This window comes from Lepisma saccharinum, chromosome 19 (genome assembly GCF_977018435.1).
Source record: "Lepisma saccharinum chromosome 19, izLepSacc3.1, whole genome shotgun sequence".
Taxonomy (NCBI): Eukaryota; Metazoa; Arthropoda; class Insecta; order Zygentoma; family Lepismatidae; genus Lepisma; species Lepisma saccharinum.
This window is the reverse complement of record NC_139247.1, coordinates 854,471-882,318: the sequence shown is the minus strand read 5'-3', so window position 1 is coordinate 882,318 and position 27,848 is coordinate 854,471. Positions and strand designations below refer to the sequence as shown.

Genomic DNA, 27,848 nt, shown 5'->3' with positions numbered 1-27,848 from the left:
GAAGACGAGACAAATGCAAGTTTATAATTAGTGGGAATGAATGTACAGGTAATTTAGACCTTTTTCTTTAGAAAGCATTTAGCGATATTATTTTAATGCTAAAGCCCCTATCACACGGAACTGGATTTCTATTTGGAATGCTCTAGTTGACGCTGGACTGGCTACCCATTTGCTAGTTTTCGCCTCACACGGTACTTGATACACCGTACTTGTCGATAGTCTTTCGTTCCCATAATGGCGGCCGCGCGAGATGTAAACAACGTATCACTTCACACTTTTAAAATACGATAACTATCCAACCGAGAGGAATATCGCATCGCATTAAATGGTTTTAGGTAGAGAAGAACGGCGCTGATAAAATACATACTTTACAACGTTTTCTATGGACGTATGGAAGAATATTTTAGCTTTTTCAATTGTAAACAGGCCTTTCGTGTTGTATGCACTCGGAAGCCACAGACAAAAAAAGGCTACTTTACAAACTCACAGAAAATCTTCACATGGCCAAACCTTGCTCTGATTGGCTGTTCCACAGAATCTAGTCGAAGAAGTAAAGCCCCTATCAAACGGAACTGGATTTCTAGTTGGAATGCTCTAGTTGACGCTGGACTGGCTACCCATTTGCTAGTTTTCGCCTCACACGGTACTTGTTACACCGTACTTGTTGATAGTCTTTCGTTCCCATAATGGCGGCCGCGCGAGATGTAAACAACGTATCACTTCACACTTTTAAAATACGATAACTATCCAACCGAGAGGAATATCGCATCGCATTAAATGGTTTTAGGTAGAGAAGAACGGCGCTGATAAAATACATACTTTACAACGTTTACTATACACGTATGGAAGAATATTTTAGCTTTTTCAATAGACGGTGTTAAAGGCGGAGCTACTGCGGAGCATGCGCACTCGTCTGGTCCCCCTCGAACATCCGGTTACGCTTACGATGCTATGGACGTTGATATGAAAGGGCAAAGTGGAGATTCTTTTCCAAGGAAATAGGGTGTCCGCTTTCTAACATATGGTTGCACAGTTCAATCGGGAACAAATATATTGAGTCACGTATCACTTCGTAGGTTTGCGAAGGACGTAGAGAGATGAAACCATTTAATACAAGCAGAACGAGAAAGGCTTGGTATCCGGAAAGGATTTTTACAACTTGCATTTTGTTACAAGCATGTTGATCGTTTATCTGCGTATTGTGTCGTGGTGAAAAGCACGCCTCTTAGTGAGATTTCAAACCGAAGCGACACGCGACAGCAGTGGTTCGTACCGAAGTGACAAGCGACACAGGTCCATTAAGTCTATAAATAAGCATTTACCGGTCATGGGAAATCAAGACTCAGGGGGCACAATTCACGCCATTGGGAATCTGAGCGATACGTGCAGCTTGTCGTGTCGCTTCTGTTCGAAAAATTTCATTGATCACTGAGGATACTTTATTTTAAGTGGCACGGAGATTACACACCGAAGCGACAAGCAACAGCCCCTTTACTCTAAAGGAAAGAATTTACCTTGCATATGAGTACAGCAGAGCGAGGCGACACGGTGTACAGTACTGAGAAAAGAACAGTCTAGTCCAAGCGACACGTGCATTTTCTCGTGGCGAATTGGTTCGAAAGGAAGCTTTCAGACTGCAGGGATACGTGTCTCTTGGAAACCAACATTCAGAAATAAACAACACCTTCCGAATTAAAGGGACACGACAAATTGCAGGTGTCGCTTTTCGCTTTCATGTCGTTCGGAATGGGCCGTTTTATCAATACCGTGCATTGTGTTGCCAAGGCCTGTTATTTGCGCAAGCGTGACTGGTAAATGGTTTGCTTTAGATCGAATGCTTCTGTGCGAAATCCCGATATCGCTTGTCGCTTCAGTCTGAAAACTCCCTTGTTGCTTGAAGTAAATTCGTGCAAGTGAAAGTGGCATGCCATATCATAGGTTTGCTCTAAATCCCTCAGGCGGAAAGGCGACGTTGAAAGCACATATATTTACTAGCATTTGTTATGTCTCATTACTTCTGCAGATTTGTTGGCAAAGATTCACTTAAGTATACTTTATAATATAATAATATCACTAGTATTATAGAATTATCTTTCCTTCACTTTTCCATTTACAAAATAATTGAATACCTAAACGTTCGTCGTGAGTGTACATTTGATACGTGTATGTACGTATTGTGCTATACAACTGGCGGCCACAAAGACACGTCATATTTTAATAATTTGCTCTGCAGTTGATCATCCGACGGATTCTAGACGTCCACTCCTTCATAGTAGAACTTTAACAAATACCTTTCTTGACTATCGTCGCACAACTGATGAAAACATGCGCTCATTTCTTACTTCGTATGCCGGTGAATCTGCACTGGCAACAACGGGGACTGGCCTAAACCGGAAGTTCCGGGGGGACCGGGCAAGACCTCACCAATGTTTATGTTTACATTTTTAACACGGTCTATTGTAAACATGCCTTTCGTGTTGTATGCACTCGGAAGCCACAGACAAAAAAAGGCTACTTTACAAACTCACAGAATATCTTCACATGGCCAAACTTTGCTCTGATTGGCTGTTCCACAGAATCTAGTCGAAGAAGTTAGTAGCAATTATGCCCCTATCACACGGAACTAGATTTCTAGTAGGAATGGCCTAGTTGGCGCTGAACTGACTTTCTAGTTGGAAATCATGGCCGCCTGGCTGACTGCTTGACTGGTTTTGAGGAATAGGACATGTTCTAATTGCTACTAATTTCTTCGACTAGATTCTGTGGAACAGCCAATCAGAGCAAAGTTTCGCCATGTGAAGATAATCTGTGAGTTTGCAAAGTAGCCTCTTTTGTCTGTGGTTTCCGAGTGCATACAGCACGAAAGGCATGTTTACAATTGAAAAAAGCTAAAATATTCTTCCATACGTGTATAGTAAACGTTGTAAAGTATGTATTTTATCAGTGCCGTTCTTCTCTACCTAAAACCATTTAATGCGAAGCGAGATTCCTCTCGGTTGAATAGTTATCGTATTTTAAAAGTGTGAAGTGATACGTTGTTTACATCTCGCGCGGCCGCCATTATGGGAACGAAAGACTATCGACAAGTACGGTGCAACAAGTACCGTGTGAGGCCAAAACTAGCAAATGGGTAGCCAGTCCAGCGTCAACTAGAGCATTCCAACTAGAAATCCAGTTCCGTGTGATAGGGGCTTTAGAACATGTCCTATTCTTCAAAACCAGTCAAGCAGTCAGTCAGGCGGCCATTATTACTACCCAGAAAGTCAGTTCATCGCCAACTAGGGCATTCTAACTAGAAATCCAGTTCCGTGTGATAGGGGCTTTAGTAGCAATTAGAACATGTCCTATTCCTCAAAACCAGTCAAGCAGTCAGCCAGGCGGCCATGATTACTACCCAGAAAGTCAGTTCATCGCCAACTAGGGCATTCCAACTAGAAATCCAGTTCCGTGTGATAGGGGCTTTACTACCCAGAAAGTCAGTTCATCGCCAACTAGGGCATTCCAACTAGAAATCCAGTTCCGTGTGATAGGGGCTTAACTGAACCTAACCTAACTACGAGAGCATTTAGGTTTATTATTAGAAGAATGCTAAGGGACCTAATCTTAAAACATTTATGTGAAAGTAATCGAAAAAACTTCACAGTATGTGTTACAGACGTAATTGCATATAAAGCATGATGAAATCACATGTACTATTCTTCAAAACCAGTCAAGCAGTCAGCCAGGCGGCCATTATTACTACCCAGAAAGTCAGTTCATCGCCAACTAGGGCATTCTAACTAGAAATCAAGTTCCGTGTGATAGGGGCTTTAGTAGCAATTAGAACATGTCCTATTCCTCAAAACCAGTCAAGCAGTCAGCCAGGCGGCCATGATTACTACCCAGAAAGTCAGTTCATCGCCAACTAGGGCATTCCAACTAGAAATCCAGTTCCGTGTGATAGGGGCTTTACTACCCAGAAAGTCAGTTCATCGCCAACTAGGGCATTCCAACTAGAAATCCAGTTCCGTGTGATAGGGGCTTAATTGAACCTAACCTAACTACGAGAGCATTTAGGTTTATTATTAGAAGAATGCTAAGGGACCTAATCTTAAAACATTTATGTGAAAGTAATCGAAAAAACTTCACAGTATGTGTTACAGACGTAATTGCATATAAAGCATGATGAAATCACAATAAAACAAAGACTGAGTTTGCTGCCACGCGCATCTCTATTTTAGGTTCTAGCAGAAAAAGAACGTGGCAGCAGACACTACCAATTTCTTTTTCCACATAGGACAGGACTAGCAACGGAAGTGATGATGAAATCCTGATTAAGGGGCCTCGCGCAATCGTCATGTAAACAAATGAAGATTAGCGTAAAATTTTCGTTTCCCCAAAACGTCTTTTTTCAATTTTACAGGAGAAATTACTTACCGAAATGCGTTTATTTATACTTTAGGAAGGTCTTCGAATTTTGTGTTTCCCTCGTTGAATTTTTTTTGGCGGTAAATCATGTAATTTTCGACATTAATTTTGGAACCCTTAGAAAAGAAATTAAAGAAAGTTATTGACGTGTTAGTAACACAGCAAGAAAGCAGAGCAGTTAAGAATAGTGAACAAGTAGTAGACCTCATAAAAGGACTTAAGTTAAATGAGATGAAGACGACAATGTTTAGCTTAGACGTGAAAAGTATGTTCCCGAGCATCAAGAGGGGACACATTTTGGACATTATTAAAAAGAGAATGGGACAAGAAATTATAGGAGAATGGGATAGTGAAAGGGTAGTGAAGGCGCTGGAAACCATTTGGAATAACGGTTACAGTATAATGGGAGACAAAATAATGTTAATGAGTGAAGGACTAAATATAGGTTCCAGTCTAAGCCCAGCATTGGCTGAATTGGTTATGAATGAATGGGAAAAGAAAGTGATAGAAAAGGGAGGTGACAAAATAATTCTGTTTTGCAGATATGTGGACGACTGCTTTGGCATATGGAAGGGAACCAAGAGGCAGCTTGACATTTTTGTCAAAGAAATTCAAGATGAAGAAAGAGGGATATTATTGGAACTTGAAATAGAAGAAGAAGACAAGATAAGCTATCTAGATATATTGATGAAAAGGAAAAGAGGACAAGAAATTGAAACCGCTTGGCATCAGAAGAAGTGTGCAGCAGGGGTATTCTGCCACAAAAGAAGTGATGTAAGTGAGGTGACAAAAAGAAATTTTATAAAGAATATGGAGGACAGAATCAAGAAAATATGCATGAAAGAATGTGAAAAAGAAGGCAAAATAAATAGCCTATGGAAACAGCTGGAAAAGAATGGCTATGAGAAGCAGGATAGACTGGACATAAACAGAAGAAGTAAGAAAACGGGCAGGGGAGAATTGGAAGAGAAAGAAAAAGAGGAGAAAAGGTTTGGAATAAGGAGTATGGGGAAGACCACAGAAAAGATATGCAAAGTGCTTAGGAAAGCGGGAGTTAAAACATACAGGAAGGGAGGGAGAAGCATCTTAGGAATTGCGAGGAATGCTAACAAGAAAAAAGAAAACAGAGAAGAGGAAGAGGAAGGGATTATCTACGAAGTGAAATGTAAAGAATGTCAGAGTGTGTACATAGGAGAAACGAAAAACAGGCTGAAAGACAGGTTGAAACAACATAGGGATGATGTACGACTTAAGAGAGAGAGAAATGCAATATTTAAACACACGAGAGAAACAGGACATGACATAGAGTGGGATGAGGCTAAGCAGATAGGAAGGGAGAAGAGAATGCTAGTGAGAAAATGGAAGGAAGCCAAGGAAATAGAGAAGAAAGGTGAAGAAGACACAATGAACTGGAATGGGGGACTGAAGTTAAACAAAGAATGGAAGAAGATGTTGGAAAGAGTGGAAAGGACAAGAGAGAAAGAGGAAAGGAGAAGGAAGAAAAATGAAGGGAAAAGAGTGTGAGATTAAAAGCCCAACCACATTCTATATGGAAGTAATTGTGTTTAGCCTTTTAGGTGAAAGTGAAGTTGGCAAAGTGAAAGTCATCTGCTAGAAAGTTCCAAACAACTTTCTAAATAGTCTGGAGGGAGTAATGTTTGTGTATATATAATGGTCTTTTGTGGTATCTGGTTACTTTTGTACTTGATACAGAGTCTAAAGAAGACCTTGCTAGAAGGTTGAATCGTTACGTTAGTTTATGTTTTTTTTTTTTTTTTTTTTTTTTTTTTTATAAAATAAATTACTGCCTTGGTCAGCATATTTTAGTTTTTCATAATCATGGAAACAAGGCTTAATGGTGTTATAATTAATTTCATTCCGATGCACGAAAGCTGTTCCCTTGCTGTCCGTCTACTACGTGAGCCAAATATTTGCGAGAGTTTCATGACGTAACAACCGGTCAGTGTTTCCAAATACGCGGTTTTGTAACTGTGTAACAGTTATAGAACGTAAAAATTTCCCGCCGGTTCCGTGCTCCGCCCCTGGGGTAATCGACCTACCGCCCCCAACCGCTATCGCGGCCCCGCCTATATCTATAGACTCCCTGTTAAGGGCATGTTAGAAATTGGCCGGATTCACCTGCCCCCAAATAAACGCCAAATTTATACGTGAGCGCCAAATTTTAAGTGCAGATTCGTGATTACGAGGCCCAAATTAGTAACTATTCCAAATTTCAAACAAATTGGATAAATTTTAAGGAGCGATTTGACAATTCCGGGAATTTCTTCATTTTGTTTGAAATTCGGTATACTCACTAATTTTTGCCCCGTAATCACATATCTGCAGTTAAAATTTGGCGCTCACACGTGGAAATAGCAAAATAATCTCAATTAAGTTCTTATTTCCACAGCCTGGATTTCCAAATTTCCCGCCGGTTCCGGGCTCCGCCCCTGGGGTAATCGACCTACCGCCCCCAACCGCTATCGCGGCCCCGCCTATATCTATAGACTCCCTGTTAAGGGTATGTTAGAAATTGGCAGGATTCACCTGCCCCCAAATAAACGCCAAATTTATACGTGAGCGCCAAATTTTAAGTGCAGATTCGTGATTACGAGGCCCAAATTTCAAACAAATTGGATAAATACCCTGCATTTTAACAAGAGATTCATGATTAGGAGGCCAAAATTAGTTAGTATACCGAAAATTAACAAAATTGGAGCCTTTCTCCATATTTATTTATTTATTTATTTATTTGAGAAAATTTCAGATACAGCACAGGTGGCCATTTTACACTGAAATTGTCAACAATGAGAAAGCAATAATTATAATAAGCATAAAAATAAAAAAGAAAATAAAATAAATAAATAAAAATAAATAAGAAATAATTAAAAGTAACAAAACAACATAAAAGTGAATAGCAAATGAACAAAAAAATAAGTAAGAGATGGCACTATGTGATATTAATTACAAGTATTTCTTCTGATAGAAGACCGAAAGGCAAACTCGGAGGAAAATATATCAATACTTGAGGGGAGATCATTGTATTGTGCTGCAAGTCTATAAAAGAGAGATCTTTTTTGAATTTGTAGTCTAGGTTTTTTAGTATAAAATAACCTTGTATTGCGAGTTGTGCGCATAGGTACTCTAAAGTGGAATTCCTCAAGGAGTGTGTTGCAGCGGATTTTGCCATTCACAATTTTGTATAAGTAACTGAAATCATTCTGCAAACGTCGCTGATAAGCAGTTTGTAAGTTTAGAAAAGACAAGAGATGCGGAGATGAAAAATTGCGTAATGAGGGAACCCTGTGACGGACTATAGCTAGGAAGAAGTTAAAGACTGAATCGAATCTGGAGAGGTGAGTGGGACATGCCATGGACCAGACGGGAGAGCAGTATTCAATTATTGGGGAGATGAATGATTTGAAGTACAAAGTGAGGGCTGAGATGTCACTAATTTCAGTGAAACGGTAGAGTAAACCTAAGAGACGCATGGCCTTTTTTGTGGTGCATAAAATATGTTCCTCAAATGTGAGCTTTTGGTCGAAAACAATGCCTAGGTCCTTGTGAGAGGATACTGCTTTGATGTTATTGCCAGAGATGGAGTAAGATGACTTTAACAGATTCTTCTTGAGAGAGATAGTGAGAGTAGTACACTTGTCAGGATGTAATGTAAGGTCCCATGTCAGGCACCAGGAAGTAAATGTTGCTATGTCATTCTGAAGAAGATGAGTATCGTCGGAAGTGGAGATTTCCCTGAAAATTTTACAGTCATCTGCGAAAAGAAGGTAATTGCTAGAGGGAGCTGTGAGATGGTCGGCAAGGTCATCGACGAATAATATGAACAAGAGAGGTCCTAGAACACTACCCTGTGGAACTCCAGAGAGTACAGGAAGAAAGTTAGAAACAGTTCCAGGAAGAACAACACGTTGTTGGCGATCGCTAAGGTAGTCTGTGAGAAGGGTGAGAAATTTGCCATGAATGTTGAATCTATTGCATAATTTGTGAATCAGAAGACGATGACTAACAGTATCAAAGGCTTTGGCCAGATCAAAGTATATTACATCTAATTGTGAATTATTTGAAATGCATTCCATAGCATGTGAGAGTAAAACAGACAGGTTTGTAAGACAGGAGCTACCAGGAAGAAAACCATGTTGCTTAGAGCTTAAGTACGGAGAAACAAATTTGTACAGTCTGTCTTTGATTACTTTTTCACAGATGATGGACAGAGGAGAGAGTAAGGAGATTGGTCTGTAAGATGAAACAAAATTTTTGTTACCACTTTTGTGAATCGGTGTGATGTTAGCTTGTTTCCAAGCGTGAGGAAAGATGCCTTCCGAAAAACATCTGTTCAAGAGAATGGAGAGGGGATAGCACAGGGATTGCACAGTTTTCCTGAGGAACATGGTGTTGATATCGTCCGGTCCTAGGGCACGGTGAACTGAAAGAGACGACAATAGATCCTTCACCTCATCGGGTGTAGTGACAAGCGTTGTTAGGGAGGAGCAGGGCTGTTTCAGTCTTATGGGAGATTGGTTGACCGTAGTTAGTATTCTGTGTTTCTACTGTTCCTCGCGAACCGGCTGAAGTCAAATTCGTGTCCATATTCACGAACCTTTTCTTCTACTAAATTTTATTGCGAGAATGAGAGTAGAATACGTGCAATATTTACAAATAGTACCAGGAATGTACGTATTCTACAACTCTTTCATTTACACAATATTTAGTTTCTAATTTGGATAAGTAGCTTCATCCGGCCGACCAGTCTGTTTACATTTTGAAATTGTGTCGTCTGATTCTTGTCATTAGAATATTATTTTGGGGATGCGATAAGTGTTGTCTAAGGTAGTTAATGAAATCGTAATTTAACATTGTATGAAATCACTGCGTAATACGTATCAAAGCTTTTTTCAAAATGTGATAAAAAAGTATCGCCAAACGCGAACCAAATTCCGTTCATTTCATCTCTGTGGTACAGGCTTGCATTCAGTATCGAAATCGAACTTTCTGATTGTAATTGTGTATCATTTGTTGTTTAAAATAAAAACTCAGTAATTTTAATGAAATGGTAATAATATTATATACTGTTCTGTAAGGGCCAAGTTCCACGTGTATAACTTATTCTGTGATGTTATGCTTCTACAATAACTTATTTTTAAATTCCTCTCGTATTTTCTTGCTTGAATGGTTAGGTGGACCAGGTTTGGTTCTCTTACTTTTATAATTATACACACGCGCGGAAATAATCAGATAATTAAACCTAATGATCCTATCGTACTTATGATTCTGGTAATTATTTGAAAATAGTCGCAGCCTTTTCTATTTGTATGTAGCTAATGCTTAAGGATCATTTGAGGTAAATGCAACTTTGTATTGAAAGCAACATATTTTCAGTTACTATTTTCACCAAGTGGTCAACCTCGTTTTTGTGCAATTTTCACCTAAACTCATGATTCCTCACAATGTGGGAATTATTTTATAAAACAGTCACGTTCTCTTGTAAGATTTTGTTTTGCATTGCTTGTTAGGTTCTATGTCTCAAAAAATAATCATCTATACCATGTGATATCACTGCTCTCTCTAAAAGTGGTAATAATAATCAATAATCATCATTTTTAATTTGTGTTAAGCTCTGTGGTTAGTTGAGTGATTTAACTTGCAAAAATTGACAATGTGTGAAATATAATAGCATCTGTACTTAATAATAAAGGTACCAGTTTCATAGATCCGAGACACATTAAAATCAGATATTTTGTGTTTTGCATGGTTCGTACTTACCAATTGTGTATTGTGGAACATAGTTCAAGGTGCCAATATGCTTTTTACACGAAAACAAACACTTTTTCTACTAATTTATCTAAGTGCTACTGAACGCACGTAACGGTGCTATATCGCTTACTTTGTGAATGATATCGCTTTTTTTGTTTTCGAATATCAGTGTTTTCCAACCTTCACCGAAAAATACCTACTATGGTGTTCGTCAGGTGTGCAAATTGTACATTATGCACTGGTAGCTGACGGACAGACCCACGAACCATTCCGATAAGGTTAGGTTTGGTTAGGTTAGGCAAGAATAGTTAAAAAAAGGGTGGGTTGGAAACACTGACATGATTTCCCGGTCAAATAGATACCATGATGAAAGAAAATACCTCTACTAACGTTGGAAACCTTAGAGAAACTCATTTCCGTAAGTAGTTTCTTCTGTAAAAATGAAGAAATGTGTCTCCGATGTATGAAACTGTTACCATAATAAAAAAAAATGGTGAAAATAACTTGTTCTGCTAGTCTCAACACCTCATGAATGTAGTTGCACATTTTTTTTTTATTTTGAGAATAATTACTGAAAATCATGGTTCCCATTGTGTGATTTTTTTATTTTTTAGAAGCTATACAAGAGAATGAAAAGGTGCTTTCAGTACTGCAAACAACTGTGGGAATAACTTTGCAGTTCGGAGAAACCTTTCTGTGGGAAAAAAACAACACTTCAGAGTGTGATCATTTCCACAATTTATCTATTTTGATGAACATTTTTGTGTTCAGTAACATGCATGTATCATGATACACGCAGTACAGTAGTTACTGATATAACAGATTAATCAAGTCCAGTGAGATGTATGAAAGTAAGTAGTCTCTGCTGCACACTGTACTTCATTAAATACTAGTTGCTCATGTTATAAAACTATGCGTAATAACTACAGAAAGGAGGTATGGAGTAGCAAGGTCCAATATGAATTTTTCATTTTTGTAATGGTGCTCGTATGTCCTTAGGAAAAAGCAGCCAAAGTTGATAATTAAGTCATGCATTTCTTAAAGTGAGTACATTAAGTACATTATTTTTGTTTGTTTGCCATAGCGTCGGTCAACTTTATTTTTTCAAAGTGTACTCTCATTTATGTGGTGAGCATTCTAGCATGTTGGCTACTGAAATGTTAGTGTCACCAGGGAAACTATGTTACCCATTGGGCAATTCCCAGTACATAGTATTTGAAGATGAAAATGCAAGAAAATGAATCCTACTGTACGGCACTGTAGAGCATTTATTTAATTTCTAGGAATTATCCACCTGTGTGCGTGTTTTATGCACACATCAAGATAGAAGAGATGCAAATGCAAAGTCCGGTATGGGACTTGGACGTGGGAAGTGTAATAAATATGGCACTTCTCTGTTTAAGTCTCGTATCAGCTGGCACAAAGTTCATCGTGGAGGGAAATAAATCAACATTTCTTCATTCATGTTCAGCTATTTAGTAAATGATGAGTATTTGGTTTTTAAATAAGCTGTTTTATGTAAGAGATATTGTAGATATCATTTTATATATATATATGTGTGTGTGTAGATATTATTTTTGTTAATATTTTCTGTTTTTTTAAAGTAGAAATATTAATTTTCAATATTAGGGGTTTTCATTCTTTCAATTGCTTTAAATGCTGAAAGAAGTCTTCAAGGAACAACTATTAATTTTCCAAAGTATATTTTCATACTTTTCTTTCAGTGTAAAAAGCATATATGTATAGTAGGTGCTGCTGCACTTGCTACACTAAGGTATGAAATTTCACTTCAACTTAATGGTCAGTGTCATGACAGTAAATTTGTGTTAAAAGGCTGAACCTTTTCATAGCATTCAACCTAGTACTTTTTATTTATTTGATTTTTGAGAAAACTTCCGAGCATTCTCTTGGTAATTATTATATTGTTTCTGTGCAGACTAACCTATTTCTAATCAGTGCCATAAGCATGGGCGTCCACAGGATTTTTTCCAGGGGGCAAAGGAGTCATATTTTCCCCCATAATAGTGATGTCCCTTCAAAAAACACTGCTTCAGTCTGAAATTATCATGTCTTCAACGCCCTTATAATAATTAACATAAATTACTGACTGAAATAAAATTATGTGTGAAATATATACCTTTTGTCAGACATTCATTATCCAGGGGGAAGGGCGTGCCCCTCCCCCCTTTCGGACGTCCATGGCCATAAGGTATGTGAACTGATCCCTGACAGTATTGAAATTTTTATTATCGAATGGAGCGTAGTTGTTGTAGGCAGTTATTTTTTTCGTTTTAATATGTGGTAAACAAAATTTTTTTATTGATCGGTGTAATATCTTGCAATACAATCCTGTATAGCGGAAGGATCAGTCAGGTTTTTTTTTTTTGCAAATATGGATTAGCATGACATAAATCGTTCTGAATTATTGTATACGTATTTCATTCCATTTCTCCACCCAAGAAAATAAAATAGTCACCTATTTTAAGAGTGTCATTTTCGTATGATGAAGAATGTTTTTAAAAATGCCTTTAGAGGAAATTATATATTTCCGCTTAAAGTAAGAGTGCAATTTCAGGAAGTTTTGGTAATAGTAAGTTTTCCATATAATTTTCGTATACTTTTATTTTTGTCATAGAAATCAATTTTAATGCGAAAAGTTTGTACTTAAACGAAAACATTGCATATAATTAATTTCCGCCACTTCTAACTACGTTTAGTCAATTTGCGCGTATAATTTATTATACGCGCGAATCGGCTGAACGCGGTTAGAAAGTATCGGAACGCGAATGGTACGGAACACGATAGTGTTTTGTCGTTTCGAGCAATCCGCGAGTCCTTGCGCATAGCGTTCGTCTTCTGTTTTTTCCCCGACGGTGCTGCCGTCGGTGGTCGCGAGGAAACGACCTTCCAGTGCCGCCATACTGTCAACCATTTTTAACCCGCAGCTGTAACATCTTGTAGTAGTATGTCTATGGGGAGGAGGAACAGACTGATCTTACGTTTGGCAACGCTGCAAGGGAAGACGGGGGGCAGAAGTTACCATGAAAATAAGCGTTGAAGAGTTCTGCCCTTGGGTCCCCTATCGCACTTTCACTATCATGCGTAATTTCAGCTGGAATCCTACTGTTATTTTTCCTTGAGTTTATTAGATTAAAAAAGGTTTTTGGGTTTTCCGGGATTGTTGCAGTGATATTGTCTATATGTTCCTTAAATTTTTTTCGAAGGAGATACTTTGAGTGTCGTCGCAGAGCCGCAAAGGTATTGTGCGTGTGTTCACTCGGGAAGCCCTTCCAAAGTTGCCATGCTCGTGTCTTGTTGGCCAGTACATTCGCTCCGAGTAGGTGTAAAAAAAATGCAAAGTTCGTCAGACTTTTTCTTTGACATTAAATGAGAGTACGAGACGTGTATTACCTATTTCACAATCAGTTGCTTTGTTTTATTTCAATCACTTATCGCACAACACTCTTGCTACCTTCCGTTCTGACGTCAGCAGACTGAAGTTTATTTTTAGGCTAAAGGTCTATGTTGTTATCCATATCATTAAAATTTCAGTAACCACCAAACGTCTCTAATTCCCTTATTTTCGTATTTTTCACATTCATACTTACGTATTCTGCATACTAGAACCTAGATATTTTGCTATGAAGAAGGTCGCAACACTGCATAACCACTGATCATGGACTACGCTAGTCAAGATTTCTCCGCCATATCTCGTGTAACGCAAGCACAAGCGAACAAAATAAAAATACTCGATATTTCGAAAATTGAGACTATTTGCCTGCAAAAACCGAAACACGAAATAGAAGAATCCTTACGAATGCAGAATATGTGAGTATCAATGTGGAAAATACGAAAATAAGGGAATTAGAGACGTTTGGTGGTTACTGAAATTTTTGTACGTAAAACTACGCATCTACACCTATATATATATAAAAAAATTCAATCGGCTTTTTTTTTTCAAATTTTCAGACGTCACCCCTGGTTTTTTTCAACAGATTCGTGATTAGGAGGTCAAAGTTAGTTAGTATACCGAAAATTAAAAAAATTGGAGACTTTCTCTATATTGTAAATTAGCTCCCAAAATTTGCCCGCCGAATTAGCAACGACCAATAAATGATTCTAATGTTAAAAATAACGCTTTTTTCATGAAAAAAAGTGATCCCCACCTTGAAAAATCTTCCGCTATGCATAGGAGGTAAGTAGCAATGATTTTTATTTGAAAACAAATGAGTTTAATGTGTCTCCGGCTTATACTACTGTTACCCAAAAATGTAATCTCCTGTCATTGTATCCAACCATGCCGTTGTTTTACAAAAAAATGATTTATGATGTTCAATTCTAGTAGGATACCTATTTTTTCGATTAAGGTAATTGTTTACTATCCTTCGGACACCTATAACTACTTAGTTTCTTCAATTTTTGACATTCGTACTTACATATCTGCTTCGCGGAACATTCCTGAAGGTGTATCAACGTTGTTTTGATGAAATTAATTGCAATTTTTCACATTACCAGTAAGTCTTTCTGATAGGCCTTTTCGCTTGCCTGAGACGAACTAACCTAACCACGCGCCAATGGTTCGTGGGGCTAGCGCCAATGGTTCGCAATTATTTCCAATTTCTAGATCCTGATACTAACACGACACCAAATTTTAACTATGTTTCCTAACCTAACAGAACTAACCTATCCACGCGCCAATGGTTCGTGGGGCTAGCTATTCTCCGTCGGAGAATTAATTTTCAACGAACAACATGAATTTCAGCAATGAAACATTCCCACATCACACAAAACACCTTCCTGATGTTCGACAATGCTACAGGAACTTATTACGGTAAGTAGTTTCTTCTGTAAAAATAAATAAATTTGTCCGAAGGATAGTAAACAAGTACCTCGATGGATTTAGGGGTGAAATGAGTGCTAATGGAACCTAACCTAACAGGCCTAACCTAACTTCGTGTGAATGGTTCGTGGGGCTACCCGTGGATGGTTTTTGGGGCTAACGTCAATGGTTTGTGGGGCTACCCATGGATGGTTTTTGGGACTAAGGTCAATGGTTTGTGGGGCTACCCATGGATGGTTTTTGGTGCTAACAAACAATTTTTCATCAAAATGTACAATTTCCGGACATGACCCCTGGTTTTTTACAACAGATTCGTGATTAGGAGGCCAAAATTAGTTAGTATACCGAAAATTAACGAAATTAGAGACTTTCTCTATATTGTAAATTCTTACCAAATTTTGACTCACGTTGTCTATCGTCAGCTGATATGCAGTATCGTCAGCTGATGTGCAGTGTTTCCAAACTTATGAACCGATAAATGCCGCACAAACTATTCACAAAAAATTGAGGCTAGACTCTACTTTACGTCCTTATCTGCATGGTGATTGCTTCTTTGCGTTCGCGGTGCGCGATCGTGGTGCGGCACCCGGCATCTCTTCGGGTAAGTACCTTTTTCTTTTTACACTTTCTGTTCACGATAGCCCCACTATCCATTCACGGGGTCAAGGTATGCCTACAAGGTTAGGTTCCATTAGCACTCATTTCACCCCTAAATATGTGCTTCATCATCTAAAAAATTCCTGAGTACGTTCAATTGCACATATCCGGACAACATCGGTTTTTCACGATAGCCAAACTATCCACTCATGGGGTCGAGGTATGCCTACGAGGTTAGGTTAGGTTCCATTAGCACTCATTTCACCCCTAAATATGTGCTTCATCATCTAAAAAATTCCTGAGTACGTTCAATTGCACATATCCGGACAACATCGGTTTTTCACGATAGCCAAACTATCCACTCTTGGGGTCGAGGTATGCCTATGAGGTTAGGTTAGGCCTGTTAGGTTAGGTTCCATTAACACTCATTTCACCCCTAAATATGTGCTTCATAATCTAAAAAATTCCCCATTACGTTCAATTGCGCATATCCGGACAACATCGGTTTTTCTCGATTTACTCCTACAGGAAATTTTTGTTTGCTTTGGGATTTATGTTGTTGAATTCCTTATAAAATAAGCTTTCCAACGATATATGACACGTATTCCTTAGGAAAAGGACGTAAACTAGAGTCTTACCTTACATTGGAAAGAAAAAAAAAACGCTCACATGTCATCTTGTCAAACTTCCGCGTGGTTGCTACACTGTGAGGGGGTTACATAACCGAACGCACTGAACATTTGATTCACGTAGTCGACGGTAATGGCGGCACGAGCTATCGTACAACGGAGATGCATGATTGACGAAAAATACCTTATTTACAGGCAAAATACGTTGCACGATTCTAAAAAACAATTTCCCCGGCTTCAGAAAGTCCTCAAGAACGCAATTCCGTAAGTATTCATCTTTTCTCCTGTAAATTTTAAGAAATCAGTCTCCGGCTTATACTACTGTTACCGTATTTTTTCTTCCATCGTGGAATCTATTCGACCGGGAATTCATGCATTATTTTTGAAGATAAATATATCCGACGCACAATGACCTTTGCTTCTTCTACGTGAGCTGGATGTTCCGTACATTTCATGACGTAACCCCCTGTCAGTGTTTCCAACCACGCTGTTGTTTTGCAAGAGGTGAAGGTGAATTTTTTTTTCAAAACTGTATCGCATTGTTTTATGAACAAAATTTTAACTATGCTTGCCTAACCGAACCTAACCTAACTTTGCTGGAAATGGTTTGTGGTGCTATCCGTAAATGGTTTTTGAGACTATCTGTGAATGGATTTTGGGGCTATGCGTCAATGGTTTGTGGGGCTATTCAGGTATTTTTTGGTTACGATGGTTGTAAACAATGCATACCCACATGATGCACGACACGACTCAAGCTGTACCCACAATATTGTGTGTTACGGAAGTGAAATAATTACTGTTATTGTGAAAAATTTAAATTATTTTCGTGAAGAAAGCAAAATGCCACCTTAAAGAATCTTTTGCAATGCAGAATAGGTAAGTACAAATGTTAGAAACGACGAAATAAACGTGTTTGGTGGAGATCGCACTGGTACCAAATTCATTTCATCAAAATGCTGATTTCTCTGTTACAATGTTACTGTTGTATTCACAGTAGCATGACCACAACCAGAGAACAGCTATTAATCACCAGTCTTCCAGAACATTTTAAGGTAACGGTTCCGATTGTTTTATGATTTCTCCTAGCACAAAGACTAATTAATTTGGAAATCATTGTCACACGAAATTTGAACCTTTCTTAAAGTATGAGCACTGTTTGGATTCGAAACAAGTTATTTATGTTGAAAAAACAACTTGAAAATTACCTTACGCACTTCTCATGGACGAGATATTCTCTGTCGGCAAGCGACAGTAAATATTGTAGAAGCGTGGGAATGAATGTAGAAGTAAATCGGAACCTTAGTAGAATGCATTTAGGGACTTTATGTTAATGCTAAGGGAACCAAACGTAACCTGACCACAAAAGCATATATTGAACAAAACCTTAAATAATCGCTAAAACTCCGCAGTATGTGTTAACAGATGTTCATTGAAATCGCAATAAAACAAAAGGAACTTGGGCCCATTTGAATCTAAAAGAGTTGAAGGTTATATAGAAATCTCCAGGAATTTTATTATTCAATTAAAATGTAAAGAGAGGGTGAGACGGGATACATCCTTACTTTGTAACTCACTAATCAGTGAGAATAAAATCTACTGGACAACTGAAGTTAGATATTCTGTTAAACAAAACATGACTAAGCCCTGCGACAGGTTAAGTTTGCAGCAACGTTTCACATATTTAGACCCCAAACGTGTGCGCAGAATATAGTTCTGCTGCAATACTGTCAATTATCTCACTTTATGTGATATGAACAGTTCAGCGATTGGGGAAAGACTGGCACAGTAGATGCTCAGCCACGTTCTCACGTGGATTAATACATAAAACCTGCTGCGAACTTAGCCTGTCGCGAGGCTTAGTTCAATGCTCGCAATTTATTAAAAATGAAATAAAAATATTCCAACTTAATAACATTAGGTTAATCATTGAAAATATTATTTACATGCTGGGTATTTTTTTAACCCTTCATGCTTCTTGCTGGGTTAACAGTGACAAGAAATCAACTTGCAAACAGAACAAATATATCAATCAAAATATGTGTGAATGCAATTCACCACTACTTTGATCAACTCTTGTAGCACATGTTAGTACTCGTAATGCAATGTCAATATAATTGTCTGCATGCTAAAGATATGTGCGTAATAATAAGCGGTATGTTATGGATCGCCATGTCATGCCTCGCCATCTGCAGTCATGTACTGTCTCGACCCAAACTGAACACACCGTTTAACATACATTTCAATAACTCTTAACCTACAGAATTCTACTGTTATCTTTATTGGGCACAACCTCTTCCAATGGGAACATTTCAAGTGTGCAGTTTTCAGACATGCTGAAATGTACAAAAAATGTAGCTTGAGAACTAATATTTGTAGAGAGATTATTTCCCTCCCCCTTCCCAGAATGACATGGTTTTTAGTGGAGGTGAAATTTGTACATTGCACATCCCTAGAATAGAGAAAGTTAATGGCAAAAGAAGAACGATGTCCCCCATCGATATTCATTGTGAGATTGCAACACTGTGAATTATACTGTGCATGACTGCTTTTGTGTAGCTGAACGTTCTTTCTTTGTCTTCTTCTAAGCCACATAGTACAGTGCATTCAACGAAAAACCGGCCCTGCGGTACATTTTTAATAGTTGGCCCATTTGCCTGTTTCCTATTTCCCACCTCTACCTCTCCTTTCGCACCCCCTTACTCCCCACTACAAGTACACATACATGCAAGACTATCATAACAACGAAACAGGCAAATGGGCCAGCTATTAAACATGTACCTCGGGGCCGGTTTTTCGTTGAACGCTCTGTATTACAATGCTAATATCAGTCGTGTGCTTGGTGTACAGTTGTCCCCCATGTGCCTAAACATGTAACAAGGAAAGTATGAATGCATCGAAAGACAGAGCACACTGCAGATTCCGATGTTATACAGAAATGGGTTAGTGAGAGAAGGGAGGACACGTAGCAATGTATTAGTGCCGAATGTGAATATGAAAGTTCTGTGTGACCAAAAGTGAACATGCCTTGCTTTGGTTGTTTTGTATCTAGGCAGGTGGGGACCACTGTATACCAAGCATGTGACTCGTGTCAACTTTATAATATTCCATCATTTTTAAAAAGCAGCACAAAATTGCAGCTGAGACATAAAGGAACAAGAAAAAAATAACATTTTGCACTCATGATCAGTATAACTTACTTTATATTTCATACCTTATAGATAGCTGAAGGTTTGCGAGAGAGGTCTATGCCAAGTGCCTGTGCATGTTACAGAAAATGGCATGCCTAACCAAGAGTTAAAAAGAAGCTGCTATTTAGTGTGCCTGTGTGGCCACCGCAGACGAAAATGAATGAAAAAATGTTGTATTTACAAGTGTTACATTCCTACAACCATACAAAGTTTCATTGAAAACTGGCTGATACTTCTTGGGGGGGAAAATAATAATGATGTGTAAGAGGAACAGTGTTGCTAGCTTATGGGAAAATATTCCAAAATTTCACTTCTCGCATCAATCCTATTAAGGCTGGATGCACCAAATTTGCAGGGAAACACAACCAAAAGCACTCTCTGAGGATATGTAATACCCAGCCCCAATTTTGAAAAGAAAATGGAAATTATACAACTTCTTTTAGGTCATAATTTTTGGTAAATTTTGAAAGTTTTAATATCCCCCTGGACCCTTAATTCTCACACAGTTATAAGCATAAAATCAAAATTTGTACAGTACAGTGGGTATATGCATTTGAGTACATACCAGTTCCAGTCAACATGTGAATTGTGATTGGATAGTAACACAGGTTTTAACAGTTTCTATATGAGTTCTAAGGGATTTTAAAATGTGGGAATAGTCCTGTTTTAGTCATTTGTTATCCTAGTATTCAACCTGTCCACGTAAAAACCTATATCCTTTCCAGAGGCGAAGATATAGTACAAGCAATGCAAGCACTGCTTGCATTATTCGAATATCATTTAATGTACTTAATGTTTTAGCCTTATTTCGTTTCCATCGCACTCGATTTCGCGAAAAATTACGGCCGCAAACTCCCTCAGCAGCTCTGTAGCAAGCACCAGCCTCAATGCTTGCGGCTGCTCTGCGGGAAAATAACGCACCCGAAGGAGTCACATGGCAAAGCGTGAAATTCGAGTGGAACCCGTCCACAACGCTTATACCAAAAGCTCTGCTTGCTGAGCTTGCGTTATTCCCGAAAATAGCCGAGCTCAACCGAAAGCAGAAGGATATATTGCCACCAAAAACTACGAGTAAAGAATATTTGTCTTCATGAACACGTAAACAAGATCGCGAATATAAAAATAATTCTTAGTCATAAAATAACTAAAATAAGTTATTATCATTGTTCTAAATTCCATATATATATATATATATATATCATTTTATATTACAATTTATTTTAGATTTCGCGAATTGTAAAACGCGTAAAAAAAATGGATATTGGGAGTTCGGGCGAGATGGTAAAGGGCGGGGGTTTGTGTTTCCAGTAAGTGAAATGTCTGCACCCCCGTGAAGAGTTTCCCCAGGGAGGGAGGGAAGATTCGACGGACCTTGGTCTGCACCCTGTGTCCAGCTCGGTCCAGCTCAAATTACGTCAAAAGTGTTGACCGCACCAATGTTTGCAACTGCCACATTATTTACACAGTAATTCAAGTGAGCTGTTTCAGAAATTTTACAACCACATTCAATAAATTGACTGCTTTTGAATAAAACTTGGGGTGAAAATAAAGCTATCTAAAAAGAACTCTCTACTGATATTTACACAGCACAATTAAATCGTATACATTGTACATATTATGAACACAAGAACATGTTTTAAGTTTTATTATTATGACACAAGTGGTGCTCCCAGGATTTTTTGTAGTAGTCTCCTCATTTTGTCATCTTTTCCTGCCTTTGACTTTCCTTTCCATAGGAATACTGGGCCAAAGGGGGGGCCAACCCTCCCCCGGCCCCGGACACGCCTCTGTATTTCACTTTATTACTTAAATATTATGTATATACTCTTTCTGCTGTAATGATTCTGATTCCATCGCTTAATTTCTATCTCCAAACTGATATATCTTTCCTTCCCATGATGAATAAAATTAAGGAAATAGGTTGGTATCACTTTCGGTCGTTCCAGAGATTTCCAAAGTGATCTTGCGTGGATGCTTTCCAGTTGTGGAAAGAGCGTGGGAGTGTCTTCACGTTTTGAGAACCTTGACGACCTAAGATTTGTTGAATTGTTCGATAGCGGGAAATTTCCTATATATGTAAAGGAGTTTGGAATTTATTGTGGTGAGTACATCGTCTATGCATGTGTTTCTTTGGTTTGAAATGAAATTTTTAAAGTTTGTGTTTAACTTTTTATGTTAATGTTTGACTCCGAATGCGATTTTTAGGGTGCCCACAAATCCTAAATTACAATCACGCAGTGTAAATTAAATAAATGAGTTATTTTACCTAAATCCGTTTGGTCACCGTTTGCCCACATTAAAAAATAATGAACAAATAAAAGTACTAATAAATAAATAAGAAATTACGTACCCCTTTAGTCGTATGCGGAAAGTTCGCATATGTAAGACGTTTACTACCATACGAATAACGTTACCTGGAATTTCGAAAGTAAATGTGACGTTTGAGGATCATATGGTTTATTTTTAGAACCGTCATTTTATTATGATATTTTGACAAATCCAGCGACCGGGCCAATGAGGCTATAAACCTTTAATCCCCCTCTTGGCGTGCCATTGTACTACATGTTTTGTTGTACTGAAACATTGCTTGCCTCCTTCGTAAGACTACGCTTCGCTACTGATCCTTTCTAAATGACGAAGCTTTGTTGATTACCGTAAAGCTGACTTCTTGACCTGAAGAAGGGGGCAGTTGCCACCAAAATGTTGTCTTTGACCCACTGTACGTAAGTAAATAACAAATTTTGATTTTATGCTTATATATGATAGTAAGTCGCATGCATCCAAAATATGAAATCTCACACATTGTTAATGGATTGTGTTGTTCTCAGAAAAAAACAAATACATTTGAAATTCTTGCTTGTTAATATTAGTAAAAATGGTTATAATATTTGTAATCTGATTATGTCATACCTAGATATGCATGCCTTTAACACAGTCTCAAGTCATTCATACGAGTAGATAATGTGTAACGAATTGAATATATAAAATGTCAGTAAGTGTGTCTGTTTGTCAGAGAAATATTACCTGAGTTTAATGTAACTGAGCCTAGATTCTATATGGCCCCTGTGTTCCAGTGTAATTTACCAATAATAAACTATATTTCACAACTTTAACGAATTAAAGAAACATCCTCAAAAAAATAAAAATTAGGAAAAGGCCTTTATTATGCCACTTGGGCCAGAAGGAAATTGTACCAAGATGCACTATACTCAGCCTGTGTAAGTTGTGTTCATCTTGGTTCCAAGTCAGCAAAGATCTGCCATGCCACGCCTCTGTACAGCACTGCTACATAGCAAATGACAGGCCTCGTTTTTGTTACCTCACATTACCCCAGTGGCGAGCATTCAAAGTGGTAAAAATTTGAATTTTGCATAACTCCAAGGATAATTAGACTCCCCGAAAGTGTCGAGAGGAGCCCGTGAAAGACTAAAATACCACAAAGCAGTGGCATGCGGTGTGTTTGTCATGCAAGCCTGCCTTCCCCTTGATGGACTATTGTTTTTAAAAATGATATATTCATTGCTTCGGTTATCTAAATGGTCACTGCATGCTACTGCATTACCCAAACACAACTTGACACCATGGACGGAATCTTATGAACTACCTCCCTACAAAAGATATCCACTTTATAAGCATAATAGTTTTTCTTGTATGTACACATTGCTTGCATTGTAGAATTATTTTCCTTAGTTTTGTTCTGAGAAAATGGCTTTCACAATAACAGAATAAACCAATTCAAAAAATAAGTCGCAAGAAAACTAAAGGAAAGAGAAATACAGACAAAGATGAAAAATCTGTTATAAATAAATTTGTGTGCATTCCATTCCACAAGGGATTCTCACATAAAATTGCCAAAATTTTTAGAAGATTTAATTTCAAAATTGTGTTTGGATCACCAAGAAGTTTGGAATGTATATTTAATGAATTCAAAATGAGAGAGACTACCACATGTGGAAACCACAGGAATATATATAACACCATTAAGCCTTGTTTCCATGATATGAAAACTAAATATGCTGACCAAGGCAGAAATTTATTTTATTATAAAACCTAAACTAAACGTAAAGTTTCAACCTTCTAGCAAGGTCTTCTTCAGACTCTATACCAAGTACAAATGTAACCAGGTACACAACAGGATGATATATATATATACACACAAAATACTCCCCTCCAGACTATTAGAAAGTACATAGTTCTGGAACAATCTAGCAGGTGGCTTTCCCTTGTCAACTGTACTTTCTTCTGAAAGAGAATGTCGCTGGACTCTTTATCTCACACTCTATTTCCTTCATTCTTCTTCCTTCTTCTCTCCTCTTTCTCTCTTGTCCTTTCCACTCTTTCTAACGCCTTCTTCCATTCTTTGTTTAACTTCTGTCCCCCATTCCAGTGCATTGTGTCTTCTTCACCTTTCTTCTCTATTTCCTTGGACTCCTTCCATTTTCTCACTAGCATTCTCTTCTCCCTTCCTATCTGCCACAATAATTAATTATTTTTAAACCAGTTTTGTATTCACTGATAGATTAAATGTTCTCCCTGAGCCTACATCTGGCCGTGTATGCTACACTTACGTTTTATGATTTTCTCTCATCACTTTCAAGTGAGTTGATGTAATATACACTTGTAACTACTACTTGTTGGCAGGTAATCATTATTACCTAAAACACTGGCACTAGAACATTTCCTTTCTTTGGACACTTCCCTTCGTGGGTAGAGAATCATGTTGTCACCATTCTTTGGCTACCTTTTACTTTCAGTTTCTAAATTCACTAGCTAGTTTACTTTGTATATACATAGATGAAAGAAAAAATCTTATCAACAATTGAGGACCTCTACAGAAAATGGGCCCACATCCACATTTTCTTAAATTAAAATTTAGGCTTTAGGTACTCTTACTGGGGCACATAATGAAACAAAGGTAAATTCAAAAATCTCATTGCGTGTTTGAAAAACAGCTTTATAAAATTTCCACTCTGTTGGAAAAGGTCCTGTGTCCATAGACATTGGTCCATATTCCACAGAGGTTCTAGGTGTTGATGCAGTAGGCTTTACTGATATGAACATGTTTGAACCTCACAACAATGTAAGCAATGGAAGCTTTGGTCAGAATTCTTTAAACCAAGGTGAAAGGTTTCGCGAATGGAACTATAGTTAAGGTACCAAGGTCACGCCAAAAATGGCTCTTCCGGAGGTTTATCTCTGGAACAGGTAAAGGGAAAATAGTCGAAAACGGTGGCGATAGAAAGGGTATCCATCCCGAAAGTGGCCTGTGTGGTATGACCCAACTTGACCCAGAAGCATCCGTACAGGGTGCCAAAATGAAATGCATTTTTAATGTTCAACTGGTGCCAAAAACATGGGTCGTTTCGTGATTATTTTACACGGAACCTATTTGAGATGGATATAACCATCAAGTCACATTGAAGGGAGGATGTTTTGTGCGACCATGTGGTATTTTGTGTTTAGTCGATCTGACCAATGCCAAGCAAGTATATCATTTAATCATAATATATTAATGTTTCCACATAGAAAAGGGCCTGTAATATTAAAATAATAGTTTATTAAAAATTGTATTGACGTACATCACAATTTATTTTCATGCAAAATGTTAAAATACATTGTATTACTTGAAATGAAAAATGATGCTCAATAACAAGTGCATGATAACATTTTTTGTCTCTTTTAAAATTTTGTACTTAGGTTTTTTTTTCCATAGAAGACATCAATTTTTGAAAATGGTTAGTAGATCTAGTGATTTATCTAACAGCTTTCTGGAGAACTGTCACTAATGTGGGAATTTATCTGGCACTTTATTTCTGTAAATGGAAATAGTCAATGTCTGTTTTCAATGACTGAAAGAAAGAATGAGGGCCTCCCCAGTTGTGTAGTGGTACCATTGTCATCTTGTAATCAAAGAGTTCCAGGTTTTAATCCTGGTGGAGACACTTAGTGTTTTGGATCCCACTTTAAACTGTAGGTCCAGTCCTGATTAGCCTTAAAAATGGACTTTAAATGCCAACTCAATCAATCAGTCAATGACTGAAAGAAAGACCTGGAATGTGCTCAGACTCAATGAGGATCTGACCACATCTAAAATATCTTATGCCTGAACTTTGCAATGCCGTAGGATGGGTCTTTATGCTTTCACATAACAACCATCTCCTTGCGAATTTATTTTGGGGATTCCCCTTCAAGAACAACTCTGACTATATATTTCTCCACCATACTACTTCCATGTATATTCAGCTAACAGAAAATCTAGCCTAGATTTAGGGCTTGAATTTTCTTATGTAGTACATAGATATGCATCACATTTCACAAAAAATACCTTGTCTGAAATATGTGAAACAGGTTGAGGCTATTCTTTATTGAACTACCCATGTACAAATCCAAATTGGTGTGTATTTCATTAGAATAGCTATTTACAGGGCCACACATTCAGAAGATAATACTGAATTTGAACCCAAATCCAGCAGATTGGAAACATCACTTCCTTCTAGTAATTTTTACATTCTTTAAGTTTTGATTGGAATCTAAATAATGGTGTCCCAGATCACAGTTGAATTTCAGATATTTTTTTTTTTCATTCTGTGAAATCGGAAGGTAAAATTAATATTGAAATAGATGATACAGACTTAGGAATCCATGAATGTGTTGCATAACTCTAAAATCCTCTGTTCGATTGCCAGTTGACATCTTCTCTTTCAAAAGCATGTGTTTGTGTGCATTGTATTTTGTCTTCAATTTGAACACCATCTGAAGTTTCTGTGTAAAATATATTTTCAGATTTCAAGTGCCTCACCCTCATTATCACAGATGGAATCTGCCCCTTTGCCCCCACTACTGAAGGTAGAACCTGACCTCATGATGTGTTCAGTAAAGAGCGAGTCCCAAGATATCCATCTTCATGAGGAGTCAAATGGAAACACTTGGCAGCCATCATTATCATCACTTAATAAATCTGAACCAAAGGAGGAACAAATGAAAGTTGACGAGCCAGGGGATGTTTCTGATAGCTACTTTCACGTATATTTGCACTCTGGTTCTGGGATGAGTGAATTCTTACCAGAGGATAAACAGTTTGGTGTTGTTCCATTCAACAGTAATGAGAGTGACAATGTTAATGTGGAGTCTGAAGATGTGAAGAGGGAAATCACAATTGAAGATGAATGTCCAGCTGCAGAGACAGAAAGGTGAGTGCATGAAGTATTTTCAAATGAGTACCAAAATATCCTCATCAGGGGTATAAAAATACAGGGCACCCATTTCTCATAGTGCCTGAAAATTCTCACCGGCTGCCTGAATTTTCCAATTCAGTTCTAAATATATATATATATATACAGGGTGTCGCAAAACTCTTTCAACAACGCTTGGGTGCTGGTAGATATCATAAAAACAAGTAACTTTTCCCTATAAAGTTTACCTCGAAAGCACTTAGTTTCTGCGCTATGAGCGCTTAAAATCTATTCTGTACGTATGCAACCCAACACAGCAAATGCTTGCTCTGACATAACTACCAGGGGCACGTGGCAGGGATGACTTGAGAGAGACGACTTGAAAACAACAACTTGGGAGTCTTGCCTGAGCAAAATCCAAAACATTAATGATACTTGCGATGTTGTAAGAAGCATTCACATATTTATAAACTGACCAAGACAAATAATGAGCAGACTGAAATTCAAGATTACTCAGTCTAAAATATCTCCATAATTGATTGATTGATTTGGTTTATTTTATTTCGCTTTTCTGCCACCTTTGGCTAATAGCGAAGATGAGGATGATATGATGAAATAACAAATAACACCAATGTCGAGGCCAATATTTAAACCCGAGATACTTGGCACCGTAGCGAGCTGTGCTAACCACATCACCACGGAGTGTTTCGCGTATCATGCAATATCAACAATTGCAAGGGACATGTGAGATAGGGGAAATCCATGAACGAACAAATGTAAACATGATGTGTTTGCTGCCTCGTTTCGAACACGCAGACTGTAATGTTATTACAATTTATTTATTAGAAAATTGTGAACTAGCGCTATTGCGAGTCGAGTTCGTTATAAAAAGCAGGCTGAACAGAAACAAAAATCTCCGACAGATGAATATTCTTGAGCCAATTCGGTGAATGAGTACGTTTAGTGATCAACACATGATCTCTCTACCGAATGTTCCGGACACGAGTTCCGACCTGGGCAAAGGTGTCACTGGATCTTTCGTCCTTGTATTTACTATTTGCCTGAAAGTGCAGAAAATTGATGTACAATGAGCAGAATATAAATTCACAAGAATTATTCTGGAAATTCATCTAGATGTCAGAATCTTGCTACAAAAGTTTTTTTCCAGGGTGAACTTAAAGTTGACATTTTGGTGCCTTCCGAAAATGTTACTCTTACATTTCAATGTTGATATCAAGTTGCTACA

The 27,848-nt window shown here is 37.9% G+C and overlaps 1 protein-coding gene across 2 annotated transcripts in view; it reads left to right on the top strand.

The window, feature by feature from the left end:
- Positions 1–13,877: 13,877 nt before the first annotated feature.
- Positions 13,878–27,848, top strand: part of LOC146002785 (uncharacterized) — a 45,081-nt gene continuing 31,110 nt past the window's right edge. For both annotated transcript variants that reach the window (XM_083140717.1, XM_083140718.1), the window contains exons 1-2: positions 13,878–14,004; positions 26,214–26,620. In XM_083140717.1, coding sequence (XP_082996843.1) covers positions 26,244–26,620 — 377 coding nt within the window. In that variant the 5' untranslated portion in view covers positions 13,878–14,004; positions 26,214–26,243. The remainder of the gene's footprint in view (positions 14,005–26,213; positions 26,621–27,848) is intronic.